Below are 25,936 nucleotides of genomic sequence, written 5' to 3'. Positions count from 1 at the left end.
GCAATGTATAGACCGGCCGGTCAGTGGGGAATTCCATGTAAGGTAGCTAAATACAGTGACCAAATAACTGCTGACAAAGGATTTAACCTCTAATGCAGTACCACTCGGTTAACCACTCGATCAACCACAATGAGGCAATACATAGCCTGAAAACCACAAGCAAAAAGCAAATGCAGAGTATACTTGCAAGTGATCGTGTGTTTGCAGAGCAATGAAAGTCCTTAGGAGGAATCCTGGAATGGTATAAGTTGCAGATTGGGGTGTCCAGAAGGGGTTCACACTGAAGTGTGGGGGGTCCAAGGGGAGTGCAAACAAACACAACCCCGACGTACGTTTCACACCCTTGCTTCGTCCGGGGGCTTACCAGGAAGAATGTTTTATAATAAATCTTATAATAAAAGCTTCAATCAGATTTAGAACAATGCAACTAATATTGACAGATGTATTATAAATCATTCTTCCTGGTAATGTACAGGTTATTAAGAATGTATATTAGTGTTAGGAACCCATGAGACGTGGTATGCCTTGGAGGGGCTCATGGGCTTACGACACTTTGGCCAAAGAGTTAAACTAAAAGACCATTTTATTCAAAAGATATCTATATATATATATATATATATATATATATATATATAGGCACTGTACCGTGTATTTGTGTCAATGGATGTAGCACTGGGCCCTGTCTGTGTTTAATGTTTTGTCTCTGATTTTAAATATATATATTGCCGTGCTCAGTAGCACTCCTCTTTGACACTTATATGCATATATATATATATATATATATATATATATATATATATACGTTGTGGTTATTTTGGGGGTTCAATATGAGCTTACATGGGTTCTGTATGTTTTTCTGGTTGTCATTATCACAGATATCCTTAGCAGCCCTCTCATGCAGCATCTGCCTATAGGGAAAATCCATTGGAATTGCAGATATAAAACAAGATGTCTTTTGGTTGGTGGAGTGTAAGAAGTTTCCCAAAACATAAGTGAAAACCTCTATAGTGAAGTACAGTTCTAACATACAAAATATAGAGAAAAATGGCACAAACGCTCCAATGCCAGGAAAGACACAATATGGTATAGCCAAGACCACTTCATCCAAAGGTAATTTATAATGAGTAATGATGTTGATGGTAATATATAATAACCAAATGGGTACTATCCTCCTGAAGACAGGTGGTAGGTGGTGCAAGCCCACCCACAATAAGTCCCATTGGCAGGTTTCCCTGAATATAAGCAAGTACTCACATATCCTTGGAGTGGTTGGCAGGCTGTGCTGCTTCCAATGATGATGATAACCAGAAGTAAACGATGAACGGAGCGCACAAGCCAAATGGAGCAGGAAGGACACAAAGTCAAAAATGAATAAAAGGGCACTTTAATGTGTCATGAGACCCATCCAACGCGTTTCGAACGTCACAGCATTCTTTATCAATAAAGAACATTGATAAAGAACGCTGTGACGTTCGAAACGCGTTGGATGGGTCCCATGACACATTAAAGTGCCCTTTTACTCATTTTTGACTTTGGGTCCTTCCTGCTCCATTTGGCTTGTGCGCTCCGTTCATCGTTTACTTCTGGTTAACATTAAAATATGCATTAAAGAAAAAGTGGAATTTCTAGCTCTATTAATATTTGCTAATGAGGATAGAGTACAGATTAAAAGCTTCTTCAACAATGTTTACACAAATAATTCTATTCTCCGACCAAGCTGTCACCATCCCCAATGTTAGTCGATCATACCATATGGGTAATTCAAAAGAATAAAGAGAAATTGCAGTAGAGAAGAGGATTTCAAGGACCAAGCAATCTTTCTTTAGTAAAAGATTTATTAACAGAGAATATGATGCGATAAAAGTAGAGGAAGCCTTGAGAAAACAGAGATTCTGGATAGGAATAATTTGATCAACCCAATAATACAAAAAAAATAAAAATAAAGGAAATGATTTCAACAATGAGGTGATGTTTGTTTGTCACCAAATATCAAAAATATCATTTCAAAGTATTGGCATATCGTAAAAAGACATGAGTTTCTCAGAGATTTCTTACCAAACAAACTATCAATGGTAATTAAGAGGGCAAATAATCTCACAAGCAGTTTGGCCCCAAGTCGTCTAAGGGCTAAAGAAAACAAAACAAAACTTTGTTACAAAAACCTATTGATTTTTATAGATGTTATACTGTAGATGAAAAGGGAGCACATTCAGTCATGAGAACAGTTTTGATTTTACATCCAATAAAAAAGTAGAACTGTATACTATTAAACATCACATTAATTGTAAAACTAAATGTGTGGTCTACCTGTTGGAGCGCCCTTGTGGCCTTCAATATGTAGGCAAAACTAGTTGACCTCTACGCACACGTATTTTGGAATATGTGCAGAACATACAAAAAAAGATTCAAACACACAGTGTACCCAGACATTTCTTTAGCCATCCCAACGGAAATCCCACGGGATTGAAATACATGGGAATAGAGAGGGTTGATCAAGAGGAGAGGGGGAGATCAAGATATCAAATGACTCAAAAAGAAACATTTTGGATTTACAAATTGGGGACTGTAACTCCAGGGGGCCTCAATCCACAGTAGATAATGATTTGGGTGTCTTTATTATCTGGTGTTATGGTCTATATTTGTTTTTTGGTTTCTCTTCTTTTTTTTCTGGGATTTTCTTTCAATTTCCTCCATATGTGTGAAATACAGGGAATTTTGAAATCCCATGTGTCCTATATATATATATATATATATATATATATATATATATATATATATATATATATGGCAAAAAAAGAGATTATCTCCTCTAGTCAAAAGGTAGAATGGTTTCTTTACGAATGGAGAAATGTAACGCGGAATTTTAATCCAAATTGATTTCGGATTAGAGTAAGAACCTATGAATTGGCACACATGTTCAAACTATGTATGTGTGAATCCATGGATTTGCACGTGTGTGTGTGTGTGTGTGTGTGTGTGTGTGTGTATATATATATATATATATATATATATATATATATATATATATATATGAAATACGATACCGTTGTTTAGAGGAAATCACACGGGCAGCACTCAATTGTTAGGTCAAAAAAGAGTATATTGTGAAACAAAGACACAAATATATATACACCCACACACATATATATATATAAATATACTGTATATATATATATATATACAGTGTTCGACAAACCTATACATTTGCTCGCCCCGGGCGAGTGGATTTAACATCGTGGCGAGCTCCTATTGGCCCAAGCAGCACATGTGTGGTACTAGGTGGCGAGTAGATTTTTTTGTCCGGCGAGTAGATTTTTGGGTGATTTGTCGACCACTGTATATATATATACAGTGGTCGACAAATCACCCAAAAATCTACTCGCCACACAAAAAAATCTACTCGCCACCTAGTACCAAACGTGTGCTGCTTGGGCCAATAGGAGCTCGCCACGATGTTAAATCCACTCGCCCGGGGCGAGCAAATGTATAGGTTTGTCGAACACTGTATATATACACACACACTTTTTTTGGTTATACCACTCGGTGGGGATATATAGTATGTGTCAAGAGCTATGTATGACATTGAAGATTTTGAATGTTTCTATTGCTCTTAATTAATACAGTACATGTGCTTTTCTCTTTCCCTATGGGGTTCTATTTACCACCTTAGAAGAAGAACGTGGGGGTGAAACGCGTTGTGGTATTCATTTGCTGCTGGCCCTGACTGCTGGCCTCGTTTGGACCTTATACTTTTGGATTGGACTCTCTCTATATGTTGGTGATTCACTCCGGCTGGGGTGACCCCGTCCAGGACTCTAAGCTGCACTGAACTCAGACCATCTATGTACCATCAGGAGCTGAGTATACTTTTTACTCTGGTTCTCTTACATGCCATTGTAACATTTACCAGTTAATGCACTGGTTTTCAATTTTTCAAGTATATGACCAGTTTCCTGTATGTGATCTTACTTTGGGTTTATGTTTGGGTCACTGAATTATTTTCACTGTTTCTCTCCTTTGTTTATGTGAGCTATATTTGTAGTTCTATGCTATACGGAGGTCTCATTACAGTGCCCTACATATGGGTTCAGCATGCTTAGTGGTACATTTGTGTTATGATTACATCTTTCCTGGTGGGTTAACACCACATTTTTCTTCTTGGAGTTTAGGGCATATGCCTTTATTGTTTATTGTTTATTGTCTCGCTCTCCTCGGTGCAGCGCCTCCACCTGAGAGGGATCCCAGCGCAGCGGGATAACGCCTTTCAGGACCACTTACAGTGAAATGATACACACACCAGTATATAACAATTGGTTTACTGACAATAGAATAACGATATAACAGTACCATATAACAGTAATATAACACACACAATACAATAATAACAACACAGGGTAAGTGTCCCCATAGTACCTAGGGTGCGTGGCACCAATACCCCTGGTGCCCTCCCCCAATGAGAGTCAGTCCCACCCATGTATAGGGAGTAGTGCTACCCCTGTAGACCGTTTGTGCACTTTATCTCCCTGGGCACTCCTGCACCAAGGTACCGCTGAATGAGCAAAAAGGATCCGTCTGATCCCATGATGTCTGCTGAATCCTCTCTCTCTGGTCCGAAGACGTCCGCCTCTTGAGGGAGCTCCAGTTGGAGGGTGTCCTTTAATGTCTAGAGTTGCCTGTGGTCTTATCCCAGATCGCAGGCTGCAGCTCACCGCGTGGCATCTCTTCGCTGGTGCTACACCTAACACTATAAGGCTAAAGGGTAACGTCCCTGTCTGGTGTCTTCCCTATAGCAGCCACAATCTAAAAGGAGACGTAGGACCTAGCTGGGACCTTAGGGACAAACCTAGTCCTAGTCCAGGGGAGCACTGCTCCCTGGACACTACCTCAATGGTTCTCCCCTTCTTCCAACTGCCAATAACTGCCAGTAACTGCCTGTAACTGCCAAACTGTGTCAACATTCTACGTGCATGTCCATCGGGCTCCTAAAATGGCCGCCGCAACTCTGGGGACTACGCACGCGCAAAGACTTCACTGCGCATGCACGAACCTAAAATGGCCGCAGCAACTTCTTGCCTCTCTGCGCATGCGCACGACTACAATTCCGCACGTGCGAACTACAAGATGGTGGCCCCCACTTGCTCTGCCGCTCCCATACACCACAGCTGTCCCCCTCCCCGGCACCAGAGGTAAGAGCGGACCCTGCTACATATATATAAAGATTATATTGTATTAAGGAATTATATAAAATTGTAATTTGCAATAATTGGGAAATGATGTATCTTCATATTAAGATCTAAAGTTGAAATATCAAATTGATATAGAGAAATAGATCTCAGCTTTTTAAAATGTAATTGCTAATTGGGATTACGAACAACATTATTGACTCCTGAGGAAGCCGTGACAGGCGAAATGCTTTGAGTCCAGAGTGTACTGTTAGCACCGGTGTGCAGAAGAGGCAGGGATATCACGCTGTAGAGTAAAACACGCCCCAGCAGTAGTGACGTGGGACGCCAGAGGTCGATCCAAGTCTCAAGCTCTGAGCTGAGCTGTACACCGCTATGATTTAGCCGTAAAACTGCACTATATGCTAATTTTTTTATCTATAAAATATGACTGGGATTGCCACATGATACCGTTTTTAATATATTTCATTTATGTGCTACGCTATTATATGTTCTGCTTTCTATATTTGAGCTGTGAAATCACGAAGCAAGTGAGGATCATAAGAGTGAAAAGAAATATTCAACCCCATACTACAAGACACAAACAATTGCATATCACCACTATTTCTTTATTAGCACTTAATTCATCTATGGATTTTATTCATTGATGTTATCATGTAATATTGTCACTGGGAGTGCTACTCTTTTTTGTTTTTTGTTTTCTATAAAACCAGGACTGACCTACAGAAGCTTATTCTTGGCAATCAGAAACAGGTATTCATCCTGGTAATAATATCATCACATGGCTTTCGGAATTCTTTAAAAACATAACAAGAGAAAGAGAGCGCCACACAGCCACCGGTGTTAACCAGGATGTAGAAGTTGCTTGTGGTCTCCAAATGTGTAGAGACCACAAGCATCTTCTATATCATGGTAAACCCCAGCACTTTGTGTATGCATGACTCTTTGTATTTTTATTTTATTAATAAAATTGTGTTACACTATTGTGGGGCGCTTGTTCTACATAGTTTCAATTACAGGTCTAGTTCTCTATGAAATTGAACATTTTGGGAAGGTCATTACACTGTAAACGGTGCTCCTTGTGCAGAGATTGAAAGAGTGATGTTTATTAAACTGCAATAGTGCAGACTGAAACACTATTGCATATGTAGCAGGGTCATCCCTGGCTACGGTACTAATCTGCCCTTCTCCTGGCAGAAAGCCCTGGTGCAGCAGGCCCCTCAGTAGTCATCATGGGGTTTTCACCCTTTACTGGTGCTGCCCCTGAGTGACAGTGGGAGGCGGTGACAGCAGGTCTGAGATTGCCCAATCTTGGGACCGACCTGGTGCCCTCTCCTGGCTGTACTTAAAGGCAGGCACTGCCCAAATTTGTTAGTGCCTTCCCCCACTTGAGGAAGGCAGGTCACACATTGGAGACGCTGCATATTGGGCCTACTCTATTCCTCTTCCCCTTGGGGGAGAGTGAGCGTCTACCTTACTTCTGTCTCCACTAGGTAGGGAAGAGCTAGGACGGCAGCGGGTATCCTTGGCCTGTAGTGGCGGTCCAGGGACCATTATCCAGTGAATACGGAGAGACTGTATTGGGCAGATCCTGCCTTGTTCCTGTTACTGCAGAGTGTAGTAATAAACCCGTTCCTGTTTGAAATATACCTCCTGTCTGGTGCGTGACCTTACTAGAGGGAGAGGTAATAAGTTCTACCGTGGGTCATCACCTTCAGTTCCTGGAGCCTATGGCAGGTGGAGGCGCTGCACTGTTAAAGAAATATGTGGGGTATGAACTCCAGAAGCCTGTTACTGTGTCCCCACTACCATCGGCGGAGGACTCTGCCCTCCTGTTGCCAGCAGGTATATGCACCATACACCGTAGTAATGGCCTCTATCTACAATCGGGTGGGGGAAACACCGTTACACATAGAAACTCACTCTGAAGTTAACAGGAGTTTCCATGCATTCGTGCCCCAATTGGCACAATCTCAGTTTAATGAAAAATGCCCGTTGTGTCCACATTATTTGTCTGATTTATTAGCACTATTTTAAGCAAATCAAGTAGTGGTAAAGTATTGGACCAATGCTGGCATTAAGCTGGCACTAAAGTAGTTTTTTTTAATATACTAAAGTCTGCAAAATCAGCAAAATAACTGTACCAGATTTATTAATGGAATAATCCCAAAGTGGTCAGTCTCCTCGCTATATGGTGCCGTTTTGGAGCAGGAAATGTTTAAATTAATGGCATCCCAAGTGCTTTCAGTTTAATTGTTTTCTTTGGTAAATCTGGTGCTTTTTAAAATGGTTTTGGCCCAGTTTTGCAGCCGGGAGACTTTTAGTAAACCACTCAGGACTAAATCCACAAAGCTGTTAAGTTAGCTCTCATAACGTGATATTACCTAAAACAGTAACAGCCCTTACAGTTAATACAATGTCTTTATGAGAGAAACCATGACTTAACGTTACATTATTGACCTTTGAATATATGCGGTGAAGATTTACGTGTGGTTCTGTGTGCGGCCTATCAAAGATTGAGGATGAATGAGATGAGTTGGAATGGGAATACACTTTGTCCTGGGCGTATGTACGGGTTAGACCTGAAAAATGAGACGCCCAAAGTCAGGAATTTTTGGTTGAATGGAGCTTGTTGGGTGGAGGACAAATAACAAAAACAGAGTGAGGTGAGGCGTAAGAGGCTATTTAAAGTGACTGTGGGAGGGGCATATGTCCGCCCCTACAATTGTAGGCTTCAGCCTTAGAATTAACATCATGTTACATCAGTTAACGCTTTGTGGATCCGGCGTTCCTTAGTGCCAATGTGTCAGGATATTTTTCTCTGTATTTTCAGCTTGCGAGTTGTGCACACATTATCAGATGTACCGCAGGTTCATAATTTTATCACTTTATTCCCCAATTCTTTGCAGTTGGCATAAACCTTTGAGACTAACAATGAATATCTAAAGTAAGACATGCCAAATCAGTGCCATGTACCAATGTGTTTTTTGCATTGCTACAGGCACACACATTGTAATTGTATTATAGAGTAGAAACCAAGTCATAGCAAAGTAAATATTATGCATTCTGTATTGAAACCTAACCAAAGACGATTTAACATGCAGCAAATAAACAGAATTCATTTTTTAAGTGAAATAATTATATAACTCATAATAAAAATCCTTAAAACCGGTATCACCTTCTACCAACTTTCTTTTGTGAGGTTGGGAGACCAAACAAAACAGAATCCTGGTGTGAAGAGCAGCAATAGTGAACATATTTCGTCTTAACTCTTCTATTTCATAGCTTCCTGTCAGTGACTACTGTATGTTTAACTGCAGAGATGTGCATACTTTTCTTGTGCTTAGTTGAACTTGGCGAATGTGACCTATTTCAATTTGGTGACGACGTTCACTTCGATGCAAAAGTTTGTGGCAAATTTGATTGTGAAAAGTCAAAGGGCGTTGAATTTTTGACAACTTTTCCTTGTGAAATTCAATCGAACGTGTAAAGAAAGCATTTTCTTTTTTAGTCGCAGATCTGCTATTTTGTCACTTTAAAAAGGTCAAATAGCAACTTTGAATTTGGGACATTTTGGTAGAGCATTTTGGCATGAAAGGTTTGATCAAACTTTTTGCAGTTCTTTCTAACTTTAGAAACGTTTGCTAGAAACTGCAGGGAAGGGAATATCACCAGGTTCACATATCTAAGTTTCCCCATCCAGGAGAACCTTCAAGGATAGACACACCAAAGGGATAATATCTCCTAAAACAGGAAACTGGTTTAGGAAAAATTTGATCCTGCATCACAACGTCCCCCTGGTTTGAATAGTTTTTAAAAGACCTAAATAGTTTGAGCAGTAGATTTCTGCTTTAATGACGCGTTAGAAAACATATATAGCTGGCAAACCTTAAGTTTGTACATTATCTATGAAAAAAACACCTTATTATTATGAATAAAAGAGACAAGGAGAGCAGAGCGCCCTCTAGATTCTGAAAAGTAGTTGACATTTCAATGCATCTAATATGATAAATCTAAGATCATACAGTACCACAATATGACTACATGATCATTGGACTATATACTATGTAGACTTACAGTGTGGCAATACATTTTTCACTGCTTGCTGTTAACAGCTGCAATCCCTTACAGTTTAAGTTGCCGTGACAATTTCTGGAAATGTAAAGATGAACCATAACCATAATTTCTTGAATGGGAGCAAAGACTGTTGACTAGAAAAGTAAAGGTCAGATCTGGCGGACCCCCCCCCCCCCCCCCTTTGTTCGAATTCTGTACAAAATAACTTGGGTGGATCGCTGCTTTAAAGATTGCCAAGAAACTTAGCTTATGAGAATTGCAAACAGTTACCAATTTCCAACAATCTTCCAGACACATGAAACAGGAAGTGAGCCATGAGCCATGGGTGAAAGGTGAAAGGTGAGGGGTGAGGGGCAGCCATGACTGATGATGTCCCCTCTTTCTTCCCCTCCCCAGTGGTTTCTACTGGTTAGGCAGAGGTAAGGAAAGGAAGGGGAGTGGTATCGCAGGGCTATATAGTTAGATGACCAGTGGGTGCGCTTCCTCTTACTTTTCTGCAGCTGAGGGATTTCTCTCCTACCCAACCTGTTTTTGTATGCATCCGTATTTGTTGGTTTATTCAGTGCCAGTAATGTGCAGGGTTCCAGGTCATGTCAGTTACATTTTTTTTATGCTTCATATGTATATGGTATTTTTTTTTTTTTGTATGTGTCAATAAAAAAAAAAAAGGCTACATATGTTTCCATCCAACATCAATAGTGTCATGTACGACCCCCTGCTAGCACGCGACCTGCATACGGGACAAGGGTTAATACCGACGCTCGCAAGCGCACCCACTCTTCACCTCCGCAAAGGTCCGTCAAATGGACAGTATCCCCTCTTACAGGATCAAGGATCTATACACAGCCCGCAAGCTGCCCCACTCTTCACCCACTCCGGGGTCCCTCAAATAAGTTGTATCTCTCCTCAAGCCGTCCCAATATACCACCGCCACGAACAGCACACAAGTGAGCACGTGACTTTAGATATGCAACCAGGGTTAATACACACGGCTACTCTAGCCAACCCCCCTTTCTCCTCTGCAAGGAACCAGCGAGTTAGTATTAACCCCCCACTCAATTGCACATCATAACCGTCCACTGCCACCACCTGAGGTTATGCAGATATGATAAAAGATCTTAGACTAAAATATCCGCCAGGGCCTCAGGTCCCTGTTTATTATAGGAAAAACTATGCACTCTAACACACAATCAGTTGTAGTAACATGTGCCCGAATTTAGCAAGTTATTCTCTCCAGCGTGCACAAAGTTCATTCAGAGCCCAAAGCATTACTTATTAAATGGTTTAATATATATAAAAATACAGTGCTTGAATTACAGAAAAGGTATTACAAAATAAACATACAATTACAATATAAGGCAGAACAGCTTCTTAAAATAAAAGGGGCAAAACAGAAAATCCTACACAGTACATTACCACATGCTATGGATTTTCCCAGAGTTCTGGTTCAGAAGATGAGGTCTGCCATGCTATCCAAGCATGCCCCTGGTCAGAGCTGACTTTTTACAATCTCCCCCAGACTTAGATACAATACTTTCTTAAGGCATCGTCATAAGCCCACCCCTTTCTACAGAATACTTTGAAGCTGCTCTTCTTTGATTAAAACAATTCACACCTTGAGGGTGTTCTCCACATGGACCCCCGCCCCAAGTAAGTTCCTTTGTAATTCAGAGCAGACAGAAACAGTCCTGACCCATTTCAGACTCAGCATTTTGTATTTTTGTTCAAAGAAGTGTAGCTCATTAACCCCTTAAGCACCAGAGGGTTTAAAATATCGATTACTTCATGACATTATCATGACAAATAGATTGTTTTAATGAGAGCTAAAACAGCAATATAATAATGACTAGAGCAGGGATGGCCAACTCCAGTCCTCAGGGGTCACCAGCAGGTCAGGTTTTAAGGATATCCCTGCTTCAGCACAGGTAGCTCAATCAGTGGCTCAGTGGCTGTGCTAATGCAAAGATATCCGGAAAACTTGACCTGTTGGTGGCTCTTGAGGACTGGAGTAGGTCACCCCTGGACTAAAGTCTATATTCCACTCATGCAACACTAACCAGAAATACATAGATCAAGCACTGTGACATGCTAAACTCACATTGGAGAAGGGAAGACATCTTACCTAGCATACATACACATTTGGCATTCTGGTCAGGGTTATCAAATGAAATTTCTCCACACCGCTGAAAGAAAAAAGAAAAGGGTAACACTGTTAATCCAGGGATCAGTGGTAGCGTTTCCACAGCAACCTCTGTGCGCACAATTCTAAAGATTACTAGATGCCTTTGTTGTTGTTCAAATCCTCACCTTCCCTGCACATGCCACTGAAGTGTGTCTAGGAAGGTTCCTTACCCAGCCTCTGATAGCTCTCAGTGGTGACTATCTGGTGAGTAAACATTGGTCAGATTTAAAGTATCAAGCAGTGGGAGTTTGACACCTCTCTATGCCCAGTGTTTACAATGAAGGCATTGACCAAAAAAATGAGGCCACGGGGTTAAACTTGTGTGCAGCCAAAGCAAGGAACAAAATGCCTATGTGGAACAAGAGGCAGTTCATTTGCTTCCATTTGATTTTCATGCTTTGTAAGGCTCTCTTTCAGCAGAAATTTAAAAGAGGCAATATTTGATATCACTTAGCAACATGCTTATACTCAATTGTAACAAAGTTAAAACAATCAACAATAAAATGGTTTTTTTTTGTTGCCGTTTTAATGGCTGTTTCCTAGTTTAATGTATGCGTAATAGCTCTGAAAATGTGAAAGTTATAATATAATCGCAGAAAGAACAATACAATGGGTTGCACAATACATAATGCATTTGGTAAGGACTGGTTAATATATCTTCCTATACACTAACTACCGTATTCTTTAATGGGTCGCTGTGATGCTACTGAATTAACTTTGTCACAGTGTCAATAATACCATATAAAATGTGCAAGGAGACACAATACTATATGATACATTGTGATTAATTTGTGTTACTATAGGATTAACTATTTCACATCAATAATTAAATTACATGGGGACTTAAAATATCTGTTTTTTCTTGTATGTAGACAATTATTGAATACCTGTAAATGTATTAGCCTCCCTCCTTTTGTACTTTGTTTTCATACTTTCTTTTCACTTCTTTACCCACAAGTCTCAGGGTGGACACTGGTGAATGTGGAGGAGTCTTCACTTTGGCATTTTTTAAAATGTATTTTACTTTGTTATATTGGGTTACCTACAGTATATAAGTAAACACTCCACAAAATTCCAGAAGGAGCAGGGTCACCCAAAATAAAGAAAAAATATGTAGTGTGCACTGTTGTGACAAAGTGCTATTTAGATGGAATCTTGGCTCATATAGATTGTCTACTTACAAGAAGTAGATAGATATAAAGCCTACGATATCTCCAACTGTGGCTTATCAGCTTCTTCTTATGAAGATGAATGTGGAATATACCTAGATACGCAGGCAACACAAGTGGTTGCTCCTGTTCCTTGCATACCATTTCAAGAAACGGGTGGTCCTGTGTGCAGGAAACCTCAACAGTCTCTGCTAAGCTAGGAGAGTATCTGGAAAGAAGTCCTCACCAGAGGTTTTTGACCAAAACTCACCCAAATATATATATATATACAGTGGTTGACAAATCACCAAAAAATCTACTCGCCACACAAAAAAATCTACTCGCCACCTAGTACCAAACGTGTGCTGCTTGGGCCAATATTTACTCGCCCGGGGGTTAAATCCACTCGCCCGGGGCGAGCAAATGTATAGGTTTGTCGAACACTGTATATATATATATATATATTTTGTATTTAACTATTCACTCGTCGACGAATTATTGAATTATCACTTTATTAATTTAACACTTTATTAATCACTTTTTGTATGGTGTGTGAAAGCGCCGCCCAACATCACTTTTTGGTGTTACCTACATACTGTAAGTGCCAGAGATGTCGCTGACGGGTCTTGAACCATGGTGTCTGTGCTCCAGCACTATTGATTTTCTGTTGCCTTTCCACAGAGACCTTCCTGCTGCCACTTTGTGTGTTAACTCGCTCTCTGTGTGTAAAAGACCCTTTTCGGACCCTGACCACTACCTGCTTGTTGCCTACCTTGGACCTCAGCCTGTATCCTGAACATTACTACCAGATTGCTGCCTGCCTCTGTCCACTGCCTTTCCACTGACCATCGTTTCCTTCCTGCTAATCTGTTTCAGACACTGGTCTCCAGCCCTGCAGTTGCTCCCGGTGACAGGAAGTCACTGTACAGTATGTTCTGTACTCTATTATGTCCAAACAAAGGTGTGAAAAGAACACCAAAACATTGACCTGGAATAAAGTACAAACTTTTAATTGATATACTTTAGGTGGGTTTGCTATATCATGTGTACTGTATATGAAGTACAGTATTGCGAGAGGAACACACCTCAGACCCCAAAGACATTACAGTATTCTTTTTTATAGCTTTTTATGTACTGTACATACTGATGCAGCGGCCGTTATTCGAATACATCAAGGCGCCGATTTTGAGTTCTCTGCTGTTCCCCCTGCAGCATGAACGCGGCGAATCGCCCCAAGCACCCGCGCTTATCGAGGATGTTTTTTTTAATTTCATGGATTCTGTTTCTTCGTTTGCAATAAAATGGATGAATTGTAATGTGTACAGTACTGTGCTACTGTGCTACTGTGCTACTGTGTCAATTTCACGTTTTTAATAGCCAGAACACTAAAATTTGTTTTTTTCTGCACTCGCCGCGCTCGCATCTTAGTGCGGAAAGGCTGGAATTCATCCCGTGGTTTCAAATCGGGAGTACATGACGCGTGAAGTGTTGGAATAACGGCCGCTGCATCAGTACAGCAGACAGTTTTTCCCCTTCCCCTCTCTTGTTTATCTTTTATATCAGGCCTGCACAACTCGTAAAGCGAGAAGGGCCGAACTGCTCCAAGGAAAAAAAATTTGGTCCGCACGGGTAAAATCATCATCATCATCATCATCATCATCATCTCTCCTCCAGCACCTCTCATCATCATCATCATCCTCATATCTCCCCCAGCACCCCTCATCATCATCCTCATATCTCCCCCAGAACCCCTCACTATCAACCTTTGCGATACTCCCCATCTATCTCTCATACCCCCATCTCTCCCCCTCACCCACACACATAATAATCCCTCTCCACATCAAACACACAATACCCCCCTGCACACCACACACATCCCACCCCCCCTGCACCTCACATCCTTCTCCCCCCGTGCACCTCACATCATTCTCCCCCCCTGCACCTCACATCATTCTCCACCCCTGCACCTCACATCACTCTCCCCCCCTGCACCTCAAATTACTCTCCCCCCCTGCACCTCACATCACTCTCCCCCCCTGCACCTCACATCACTCTCCCCCCCCCTGCACCTCACATCACTCTCCCCCCCTGCACCTCACATCATTCTCCCCCCCTGCACCTCCAATAACCCCCTGCACCTCCAACCACCCTCCCCTGCACCTCCAATGACCCCCCCTGCACCTCCAATGACCCCCTCCCTGCACCTCCAATGAACCCCCTGCACCTCCAATGACCCCCCCTGCACCTCCAATGACCCCCACCTGCACCTCCAATCACCCCCTGCACCGCCAATCACCCCCCTGCACCTCCAATCACCCCCTGCACCTCTAATCACCTCCTGCACCTCCAATGACCCCCCTGCACCTCCAATCACCCCCTGCACCTCCAATCACCCCCCCCCCTGCACCTCCAATCACCCCCCTGACCTCCAATCACCCCTGCACCTCACCTCTGCTGCACCTCACCCCCCCTGCACCTCACCTCAATGCACCTCACCCCCCTGCACCTCACCGCAATGCACCTCACATCACCCCCCTGCACATATCCACGTTGGGATCAGGGAGGGGAGCGGCCGCAGAAGAGCTGAGCTGGCTGTGACTTCCCCCTCCGTCCCACGTTGCGAAGGGAGCAGGGACCGCGGGGAATATCCGCCTTTTTTTTTTTTAATCCCATTGCGGGCCGCACAGAGAGGCCAGACGGGCCGTATGTTGTGCAGGCCTGTTTTATATTGTGCAAGTCAAGTGAACATGAATACTGTATACAGTACAAACGCCAGACTAAAAAAGCCCTGATATCTCAGTGTGAGGAGAGGACTATCCCTGCACTGGGGAGCTGATTTCCCCAAAAATGGCTGGAGAGTGATAAGAAGCAGGATTCTACCGGGTGCCAGGATGAGCAGAGCAGTGGAGAAGAAAGTGGCTTTGCCCTGGAAATTGTCCACTGCTCAAGGGACTGTTGTATTCAGAGGGTTCCAGCAGTCTTAATACTCACAGCTCATTGGACAAAAGCATGCAGACTGCTCTAAAGCAACTGGGAGAAGCAGAAGCTGCATGTAGTTGCAAATCATCCTCCAGTTTCAGCAAGAGGCGGCTGAATAACAAGCTGAGAGAGGGGAGGCTGCTGAGTGATAGGCTGAGAGAGATGCTGCAGACAATGAGGCCGTGGAAACACTAGCTGGAACTTGACATGCTCCAGAGAGAGACCGCAGTACCCAGCAGAGGGTCCAACCTTCCCAGACCCCATCCAGAGCATTTGCCTACCCTGGAGAAAAATGGGGACCTGGATACCTTCCTGTGTGGGTTTGAAAAAACCGGCAGGCAATACCAGCTGCCTTGTGATCAGCGAGCAAAGAATCTCACACCTGGATTGAATGACAGAGTTCTGAAGTATTTGCTGACCTTCCAGAACACCGCAACCAGGATTATGAGGCCATCAAAGCTGCGTTGCTACAGCATTTTAATTTCATCCCTTAGGTCTACTGGCAGCAGTTCAGAGCCCTGCAGTGGGGTTCTGCCAATTACTTTTCTGAGCTGGTGGGGCACCTGACCACTTAGTTGAAGCAATGGACTGGGGGGCTAGATATTAAAAGAATATCACTATTCCCCATGAGTGGTAATGGGCTTAAACGTGAGTTCCCTACTGTCCCCCATGTTATCAACTGTTCTGGGCCCCCTGAGACTGTCTGGACTTTGATGAGGCGCTGTATTATGAGGTCCCCACTATCCCCCATGAATCACCTCCCCCAGGTCCCCAGTGTGCATCATTACCTGAAATTGTACAGCGGGTTACTGAGAGTGATGGATCACATACTGGCAATCACTTTCCCAAAACCTCCCAATATTTGAGGAATTAAATGTTTAGAAAACCTCCAGAGCCTGGTCACTTCACAGATCTTTAGCTGGATGAGATATAAGTGTGCCGCCAAACCTTGGTGCTCACTTCTCCTAGCCTTCAGTGCCTTAAACAGGGAATCCTCTCACACAGCTGATTGGCACTAACGTGATGACGTGTTCCTACGCGTTTCGTCAGCTGATGCACTGACTTTAACTTTAAGAGTTATGATTTTAGTTAATTGTTTCTTTTCCAATAAATGTATTTATTATTATTAATATTTATTTATAATTGTTGATATTATTGGTTATATTATCAGTCATGTTTATTATATTTAAATTTAGTAATCCTCTTATACTCAATGGTTTATTTATTTTATATCAACGGTTCATCAATTATCAATGACACTTCAGTTTCAATTGTTTCAGTTACTGTTTCCTAATCAGGACATTTTGTGTGAGCTATAAATATACACTGCTACCACTTTGGGACGTACCTCATGAAGTCAGTGCATCAGCTGACGAAATGCGTAGGGCACACTTCATCACGTTAGTGCCGATCAGCTGTGTGAGAGGATTTCCTGTTTAAGGCACTGAAGGCTAGGAAAAGTGAGCACCAAGGTTTGGCGGCACACTTATATCTCATCCAGCTAAAGATCTGTGCGACGACCAGGCTCTGGAGGTTTTGGCAATTTGCCAACGGATTTCGGTATTGTCGGGCATGCGATCCATCCAATAGCACCGAGTTCCCGGCGTTGTGTGAGTACGTGGACGGACCGTCGGATTAGCTGTACAACTCATTCCCTGTTGATATCACTGCTTGAGTGAATAACATCGCATCAATCCCGGATCAGCATATTGTGGTCTCCCTGTGCTACAGTCTGGAGGTTTAGCTGACGGGCTCTGAGTTTAAATACTACACTGGATTATCTACATCTATGGGAATGGTGAGATTCTTTTAAGCCCTATACCTATGCTTATTAACTCCTCTGGAGTTACTGGACTGTTACATTCTCAAACCTCACTATATTCCTCAGTCCCTCTGAGCTTCATGGTTGCATTTGGAACTATTACCTGCTGCTTCTCCAATATTACAGCAGCCCTCACGTCACGGTGTGCCTCACATATAATCAATCCTCCTCACTGGAATTACACCTTATGATTGGCTACATTCTTTCTTTATACATTGTTTCTAACAATTGTTTTTTTTTATCTTCTTATTCATTCATTGATTCAGGGATCTTGCTTGTCCTGCATTTTAATAAATTTGTCGCATTTTTATACCTACTACTGACATTTGCGCTCTATTTCTTATTTATTAAATCAAACACAAATAGTCAATACCATTCTGTGGCTTACAAATGCTTTTATTTGTGCGAGCTTTCGAGATCCATTTATCACTGTATCTCGAAAGCTCGCACAAATAAAAACATTTAGAACGGTATCGACTATTTGTTCTTGATTATTAAGCTCGGCTAACACAGTACAGATACCTCTATCTATCTATCTATCTATCTATCGATCTCTATATATATTTTTATAACAGTCCTTTTCTGTACTGTCTTTGGGCTCTAATTGAACCGTGTACCTTTTGATGAGATTAATCGCATGTGTGAACACATTTTGCTACATTGGGTTTTGTGTTAATTAAATTTCTTCATAGTAAACAGGGGATCAAGGACTCATGAGGGTAAGACCTTAAATTATTCTTTGTGGTGACAGCATAATTGGGGTGTAGTTTGACGGTCTTTGGGGAGTTATTGCTCATTTTTAGTGCCCTGCAGGAAGGTGAGTGAGTCAGCTGGATAGCTGAATGTTATTAAACCCTTAAACAGTCATGTACACACGGGTAGTGACATCTGTGACAGTTTGCATACTAGTTAAAAAAAGAAATATTTAAAAATGCTTAAATGTGTCTGTTTGTAAAAAAAATGACACCAATTTCATTGAGTTGGGCCCATACAGTGACCAGTGCCTGGGACATGTCTAAGGCTGCGGCCAGGGTGAAGCGAACCATGCGTGCACGCTCACGCTTGGCGCGATCAGAGTGATAACTCTGAATGCGCTCGTCCAGGGTGAGGGTACGTGAGCACACACTTGCGTGCGCTGGCTGCTTGGCGAGACAGACACATTTGATTTGGCTGCTCTCAGATGCATCACGTGAGCAGTGAGGGCGAACCAGCTCGATGATTCCATGACTTCATGGACACGTCCCCTGACGCGCCCCTCTCTCCCCCCCGCATGTGCAACTAGTTGGTCAGAAATCGAGTGCATGATGTCACGGCGCTTGAGCACCAGCGAGCACACTCCCAGCCTGGCCGCAGCCTAAGGCCCCGCTCCCTCAGTCAGTGCGCCCGCACTGCAGACAGGCGGCACGCTGACAGGCAATTGACCACGATATGCGGTCTGTAGGGAGCCGGGAGCCGGAAGCCGGAGCGGGAGGGGGGCAGGAGCGGGGGGCGTGGTAAAACTTTGCCAGGTCTGAGATCGTGGTGCCGTGGTGCCGTCCACCCCCCCCCCACACCACCACCCCCACACACAACACATACACACACACTTTCCCCCCGCAGTTCCTACCCTGCTCCCCTCCCAAGCCGCCTCCCATCTGTAGCTCCTTCCCTCCCTCATTGGCTGACTGCCGCACCACGTGACGTGTCAGAGCTGCAAATCACTAGGAGCTTGCAGCATCGGCCGGCTGACGCGTCACAGCACGCAGTCAGCCAAGTAGTAAGGAGCCAGCAGGGACCTCCACACTAGAGGAAAGGGGCTGGTGGTCCGCTACCGCGCGGCCGCGCGCGCCGCCGGACGCAGCGGGACCAAAGCCTAAGACGTTACATCTAGGTGACTGATGCGTTGTTTGTCCAAATGTAACACCTATACATATTTTCAGATAATAATATTTAAAAGTTAGTCTGTAAACATGCTGAGCTGGGACTTGGGAGGGTTTATATTTCTTGTGGCTCTTTCCTTATGTCTGATGTCACTGTCAATAAGGCCTCATCCATAGTGCAAGATACGGAGCGAGCTACATAGCTCGCACTACAAACAAACGTGTGTATTCCAAAGCGCATGGCCATAGTAAGCGCGAGTTTGCACGTGCATGTGAGATACAAGGATACCAAAAGCAGAGGAGACAAACTTGTTTGCTATTGCAGCGAGACAGCCTGGTCATATGAACAGCTAACAGCCAATGAACATTTAGTAAGCTATTCTTGCCTGGATACTGTTCAAATTATTTTTTGTCAGTTGAGTTGTGCTTGCTTGCTGTGAGAATATCGACAACTACTATTGAAAATTTGATTTCTGAGGTCTACAAACGTGAAACTTTAATTCATACCATGACAGAAATATCAATGATAATTAATGGAGAAATTTCTGATGTATTGTCCATTACTTGTATATAATTGTTTATTTATTAATTTTTTTAATTGCAGTGTGCAATGCTTATTTCAATGCATCACATTTTATACATTTTTATTTAACAAGGCATGTTTTCATGCATGACATAGTGTATATATATGTTTGCGGAATACGTCTGTAAATTGTGTGGCATTGTGTATTTTATTATTTGCTAAAGGTGTGTTTTCATGCATGACATAGTGTATATATATTTCTGCAAATGCCTTCTATTACTGCATGGCATTATGCATTTTATTATTTGCTAAAGGCGTGTTCTCATGCATGACACTTCCTTGACACACCCCTCCATGTCATGACCGCGCCCACCCCCTCGCTCGCTTTCCAAAAACCTACAGTCCACACATCGCCGGAGAGGAAAGCTCGCGCGAGGCAAGTAGCACTGTAGCGCTCGTGCTCACTTTCACTATGGACAAAGCCTAAGGCTTTGGTCCTGCTGCGTCCGGCGGCCCGCGCGGCCGCACGACAGCGGACCACCAGCCCCTTTCCTCTAGTGTGGAGGTCCCCGCTGGCTCCTTACTACTTGGCTGACTGCGTGCTGTGACGCGTCAGCCGGCCGATGCTGCAAGCTCCTAGTGATTTTCAGCTCTGACGCGTCATGTGTGCGGCAGTCAGCCAATGAGGGAAGGAGGGGAGGGAAGGAGCTACGGATGGAGCTTGGGAGGAGAGCAGGGTAGGAGCTGCGGGGAAAAATGTGTGTATGTGTTGTGTGTATGTGTTGTGTGTATGTGTTGTGTGGGGGGGTGGACGGCACCACGGCACCACGATCTCAGACCTGGCAAAGTTTTACCACTCCCCCCCCCCCTCCCGCTCCCGGCTCCCTACAGATCGCATATCGCAGTCAATTACCTGTCAGCGCGCCGCCTGTCTGCAGTGCGGGCGCGCTGACTGAGGGAGCGGGGCCTTAGCCTAACAGTTTGCACAGCCAGAGCTGCCTCCCCCTAATCTTTCTCTGGTGTCTGATAAGAACAGGCTCAGATGACGTTAAAAAATAAATACATTAGTTAAAAAGCAAAACACTTGATTGACAAATATTTCCCCATTTAGATGAGCCTAAAATATTGGCTTTGCAATTAATTTCACCCCAAAATCAGCACGGTGACATTTTGTTTTCTTGATTGCAGAGCTATTAATTTCTCAAGGGGAATTATATGTCAGCTTTTATTGTCACCCATGAAAGATTACCTTTTCCAAACTTTGTTTAATGTTACAATTATATCAGAATAATAATCTTAGATTACATTTTGGAATACACTTTCTTCTGCTGTATTTTCATTTGTAGGCAAGTTTAATACACACTGTAACAGACATTGCTGCTTTGAGTAGTGCATATTCTCTGCTTGACAATGGCTGACATAAATACATGTCACTCTATTAAATTATACAATACATTAATAATAAAACATTCTTGAGAGGATTTTCAGCAAGCCTTTAAGGGCCTATTCTTTAAAGTGACAAATTAATCTTCAAACGACTGTCAATTTTTGTTTGAAAAGCATTTTGCTCCATTCAATAAAGACATTTTACAATGCAATGTGTTATAATAATAGCCTACAATATGTTTTTGTCATGTAAAGCTCTCACCGTTGAATTTTTTTCTCTCAAAATGAGGCATTCAAGTGCTATTCATTAATTTCCTATAACCTGCTACATTGGAGTCCATCAATAAAATGTTGCACATGTTTCCACTTAAGGTGATATGACTTGCTTTGCTATGTTTACAATATGTGATATGCATAGCCACACTGGGTATATGGGCATCTTGAATCACACATCAATCAAATGAAATATTAACCATATTAATCCCTTAGTACACAACGTGGCAACAAAGGAATCCATGCCTAGCTGGCCTCTGTCATGCAAAACATTATAATAAAGGCCCTCACCCAGTGGCATTTCTAAAGAGCCCCCCTCTCAAGCTCCTCCCCCTCCAGGGCACTAACCTGTGGTACGAGGCCTTACATGGCTATGGCAGAGGGAGCCCATCCAGATGGTCCTAACACGGAAGGTAGCTAGGCCTCACCGGAAGTTGGACCCAACTTCCACAATCGCCGTCTGGGTGGGCTCTCTCCTTTGGTGCCGCATAAGAACCTGCTCCATAGGTAGGGCCTGGGGAAAGAGGGGGGCGGCCTTTTTTGCACCTGGGCCCACCAGTGACTAGTTCTGCCTCTGTCCTAACCTAAACTACCCTAACATCACTTCTATACTACAATGGCCTAGGTAACGCACATGTTAGCAAAACTCTATTAAAAAGAAATACTGTACAATGGCAAATAATGCCTACATAATAAATATACAAAACAATTTAACACAACATATGACATTTGGCGTACATCCCTCAGTACCACCAGGGACTGCTACCATAAATGTGCCCATAGGAGTAGCAGGGGATGAACCGAACAATCGCTGAATACATTGCTACCTCTTGCTCATGAAGCATCCCTAGACTGATAGGGAAGCCCCTGCTGCTGCCTCAACAAGTGATAAGTGAACGGTGCTTTGGGTATATAAATGGAAGGAAGTAGGGTAGAGATAGAACCCAATTGTAGCACTCAGGTTCACGCTCTGTATGATGAGTGAATGATTTAAAACATAACTTTATTAGTGTACCAATGAATTAAAATAATGGGTATTAAAAACAGACGACCTGAAGGTATCCTGACCTTCAATACTCGAACCGTATAGGTTCAGGGTCTATGATAGCTGTGTGTACCTTGATAATCAGGTTACACACTAAACAACATACCTTGTAAGGATCTGATGTAAAATGCAATTCTTACAGGGTGGCTCTAGGGTAAGTAAGGGGTGCAATTCACTAGTGGCAGAGTATAATGAACCGAATAGTAATGTGTAATCGTAGTGGATAAACTATGATTGCATGAAATCTGAACAGTTCCAGTATACAAGTCTCAATAGAATGTTTCTAGGTAAGTTGGATATTGAGTCAGGTTGACCTAAGGCAGTGGTGCGCAAACTGGGGGGCGCGCCCCCTTGGGGGGGCGCAAGATTATGTAGGGGGGGCGCAGGCTGCGTGCGGGGAAACCTGGGGGCGGGCAGAGCTGTGCCAGAAGCTCCGTGCAGAGGCTGCTTCCAGTTCTCTGCTGTGTCTTGCAGAGGGGGCGGGGCCTTGCAGAGGGGGCGGGGCCTTCCCTGCACACAGACAAGCCCTTCTCCTCCTCCTGTCTTTTACCCGCCCGTTTTCAGCAGCACATGGGGGGGACCGGAGCAGGTTTAGTTACTCCCTCCACCCACCGTGTGTGTGTGTGTGTGTGTGTGTGTGTGTGTGTGTGTGTGTGTGTGTGTGTGTGTGTGTGTGTGTGTATATATGTAGAAATGTGTGTGTATATGTAGAAATGTGTGTGTATATGTATGTGTGTGTATGTGTTTTGTATGTATATGTGTGTGTGTATATGTATGTGTGTGTGTGTGTGTGTATATATGTGTGTGTGTGTGTGTGTGTGTATCTATATGTGTATGTGTATGTGTGTGTGTATATATAAAGTATGTGAATGTGTGTGTGTGTGTGTGTGTGTGTGTGTGTGTGTGTGTGTGTGTGTATCTATATATATATATGTGTGTGTGTGTGTGTGTGTTTGTGTGTATATATATATGGATTGTTGTGTGTGTGTGTGTGTGGATGTGTGTGTGTGTGTGTGTGTTTGTGTGTATATATGTGTGGATGTGTGTGTGTGTGTGTGTGTGTGTGTGTGTGTGTGTGCGCGCTGTGCCTGTTGGTTGTCTGTGGGTGTGGGTGTTGGGATTGAGTGTTGTGTGTTTTGGTGGTGATTATGTGAGTGTTGGTTGTGACTGTGTGTGTGTAGTGATTGAGTGTGTGCTGTGTTGGTTGTGATTTGAGTGTGTGTTGTGTGTGTGTGTGTAGTGATTGAGTGTGTGTGTTGGTTGTGGGTGTTGTGATTGAATGCAGCGTTGCACAAACTGAGGGGGGGACGCCCCAGGCGCAAGATTATTTAGGCGGGGCGCGTGCAGAAAAAAAACCCGGTTGTGCAGGCGAAAAAGATGTGCGCGCGCGGGCGGCCAAATAGAATAGTGCAGGTGGGGCCACGTGATTCGGAGGTACGCGGAGGAGCACGCCCCAGCGCTGTGATGTCAAACGCCCCTCCCTCCGGTGTCTGCCTACAATAGCGCTGTGTTCCTGCTCTCCTCCGCTGGCAGCCTGCTTCGCTGCGATCCTCTTCATGTGAGAGGGTAGCTGCCACTATATCAATCATACTATGAATGTACAGAAATAATAAAAAAAAGTGTAAACACTTCCCCGCTCGTGCTTGCAAAATTATGCAGGACACCCTGTACTCATGCTTGGAGAGTTGGTGATGTCACCGCTCTCAGCGGCAGCGTGGACGCAGCCTAATTTTGCAAGAGCGAGCTGTTGAAGTATGTAAGTATTTAGGCTGCGCTTATAGTGCCGGCGACGCGACGTCGCCCGAAAACAAATGCATTGTCGCCGCCGCCTCGTGCGCTTATAGTAAGCGTGCCGTGGCAACGTGATTTTTTGAAGCCGGCAATATTTGATTTCTAAGGGGCTGTCGCCTCATGTGACAGCCCCTGAACCAATCAATGGCCTGGTCGCCCACGCCGCCGCCGCAAAGCGAAATACAACTTTCGCTAGCGGCGACGGGTGACGTCGCGGGCACTATACGCGCGGCCTTAGACGTATTTGTATTTACATTGTATACCGTTTAATAAAGGTTTTTTTTTCATGGGATTTTGATTACATCAGGCAGGGGGGCCCGAGAAATTTCATGGATAAAAAGGGGGGCTCGGCATAAAAAGTTTGCTCACCCCTGACCTAAGGTAACCCCCTTCTGTGTGCGGTGGTAGGGAGGATATGACCTCTAATAACCTTATGACACTAATGAAAGGGTTATTTGCACAGTGTGCATAGTTACACAGAAAAAACTCATTCTCCCATATATCAGAAACTGTCCAGACCACGTGATAGTGTAACACAAATATAGAATAGTGTTACTGGCTCATACAGTATAAAAACACCCAATAGTGATAGCTGCCTAAATAATGCTCTCAGCTCACTCCTACTGTGATTAGGATAGTATGATGTGTATTACATTGTGTCACTTTGCCTATGTAAACCTGAGGGTTAACGTTGATAGATACCCAGATGTAAGGTCTGTATATGCTGGGTCATGTACTCACACACCTTATGATAGTACTGCTCAGGGGAATCGTGACACACTAGTATTCACATGTAGGTAGGCTGAGTGAAACAGACTGTGTGTTGGTAGTGAAGTATCCCCTTTAAGCTGCTGTCAGGAGATCCCTGAGTAACAGCAGTAAATGGGGAACTAAACTAGATACTTTAGCCACATAAGAGCAACAGTTGCCTGTAACAAATTGTAACGAGGCTCACAGTGTCCATCGGGGCACTCTGAAAGCCTGTATGATCGTGCAGGCAGGGAGCCGCATCTACTCGCGGTTAGAGACTATTGATGCGGAGGGAATCAGACCCCTGCGCGTGCACGTGTGAAGACCAAGCCGCCGAAGCGCGCGTTTCGCGAGAGCTTTCTCAAGGTGAAATATTCAGTGATCATAGGTGATGATCACATTCTCGCAGACTTCCTTCACTACAAATTTATGCTATTGTCACGGGGACTCCAGGAGCAGGTAGGACCTCGATGGCCAGAACAGCAGGGGAGGCAAGGATTGTTGGGGTCACAGGCCAGGTTCGGTGGCAGGTGGCAAGCAGGATCATTGGGGTCCAGGCAGGGGTCCGTGCCGGCGGCCAGCAAGGATTGTCGGGGTCCAGGCAGGGGTCAGCAGCAGGAAGGTAGGAACAGGAGAGAAGGAACTGAGATTAGGGAATCAAAAGCAGGAAACAAACAGGGACAAGCCAGAACACTAGCAAGGGCCCTTAATATGAATCGGGACTCCACAATGAACAGAAGCAGAAGCATGGGCATAAGGAGTCAGGACACAAAACAAAGGCAAGAGAGAAACAGGAAACTATAAAGACCAAGAGGAGACAGACAGACAGACAGAGGAACCCCAGAGCAGACAGAAAAAACAGCCCACCCGGTGGTCAGACAAGGAACAGAAGGGGAGAGGGAGAACTAGGAAGACTCT

At 43.7% G+C, this 25,936-nt stretch overlaps 1 protein-coding gene across 2 annotated transcripts in view; it reads right to left on the bottom strand.

Annotated features, from left to right (window-relative positions):
- PDE7B (phosphodiesterase 7B) overlaps positions 1–25,936 on the bottom strand; it is a 372,458-nt gene that overhangs the window by 197,980 nt on the left and 148,542 nt on the right. For both annotated transcript variants that reach the window (XM_075597407.1, XM_075597404.1), the window contains one exon: positions 11,383–11,443. In XM_075597407.1, coding sequence (XP_075453522.1) covers positions 11,383–11,389 — 7 coding nt within the window. In that variant the 5' untranslated portion in view covers positions 11,390–11,443. The remainder of the gene's footprint in view (positions 1–11,382; positions 11,444–25,936) is intronic.

The sequence above is a fragment of the Ascaphus truei genome, chromosome 4 (genome assembly GCF_040206685.1).
Source record: "Ascaphus truei isolate aAscTru1 chromosome 4, aAscTru1.hap1, whole genome shotgun sequence".
Taxonomy (NCBI): Eukaryota; Metazoa; Chordata; class Amphibia; order Anura; family Ascaphidae; genus Ascaphus; species Ascaphus truei.
The sequence above is the reverse complement of the archived record's forward strand: the minus strand, read 5'-3'. Positions and strand labels throughout refer to the sequence as shown.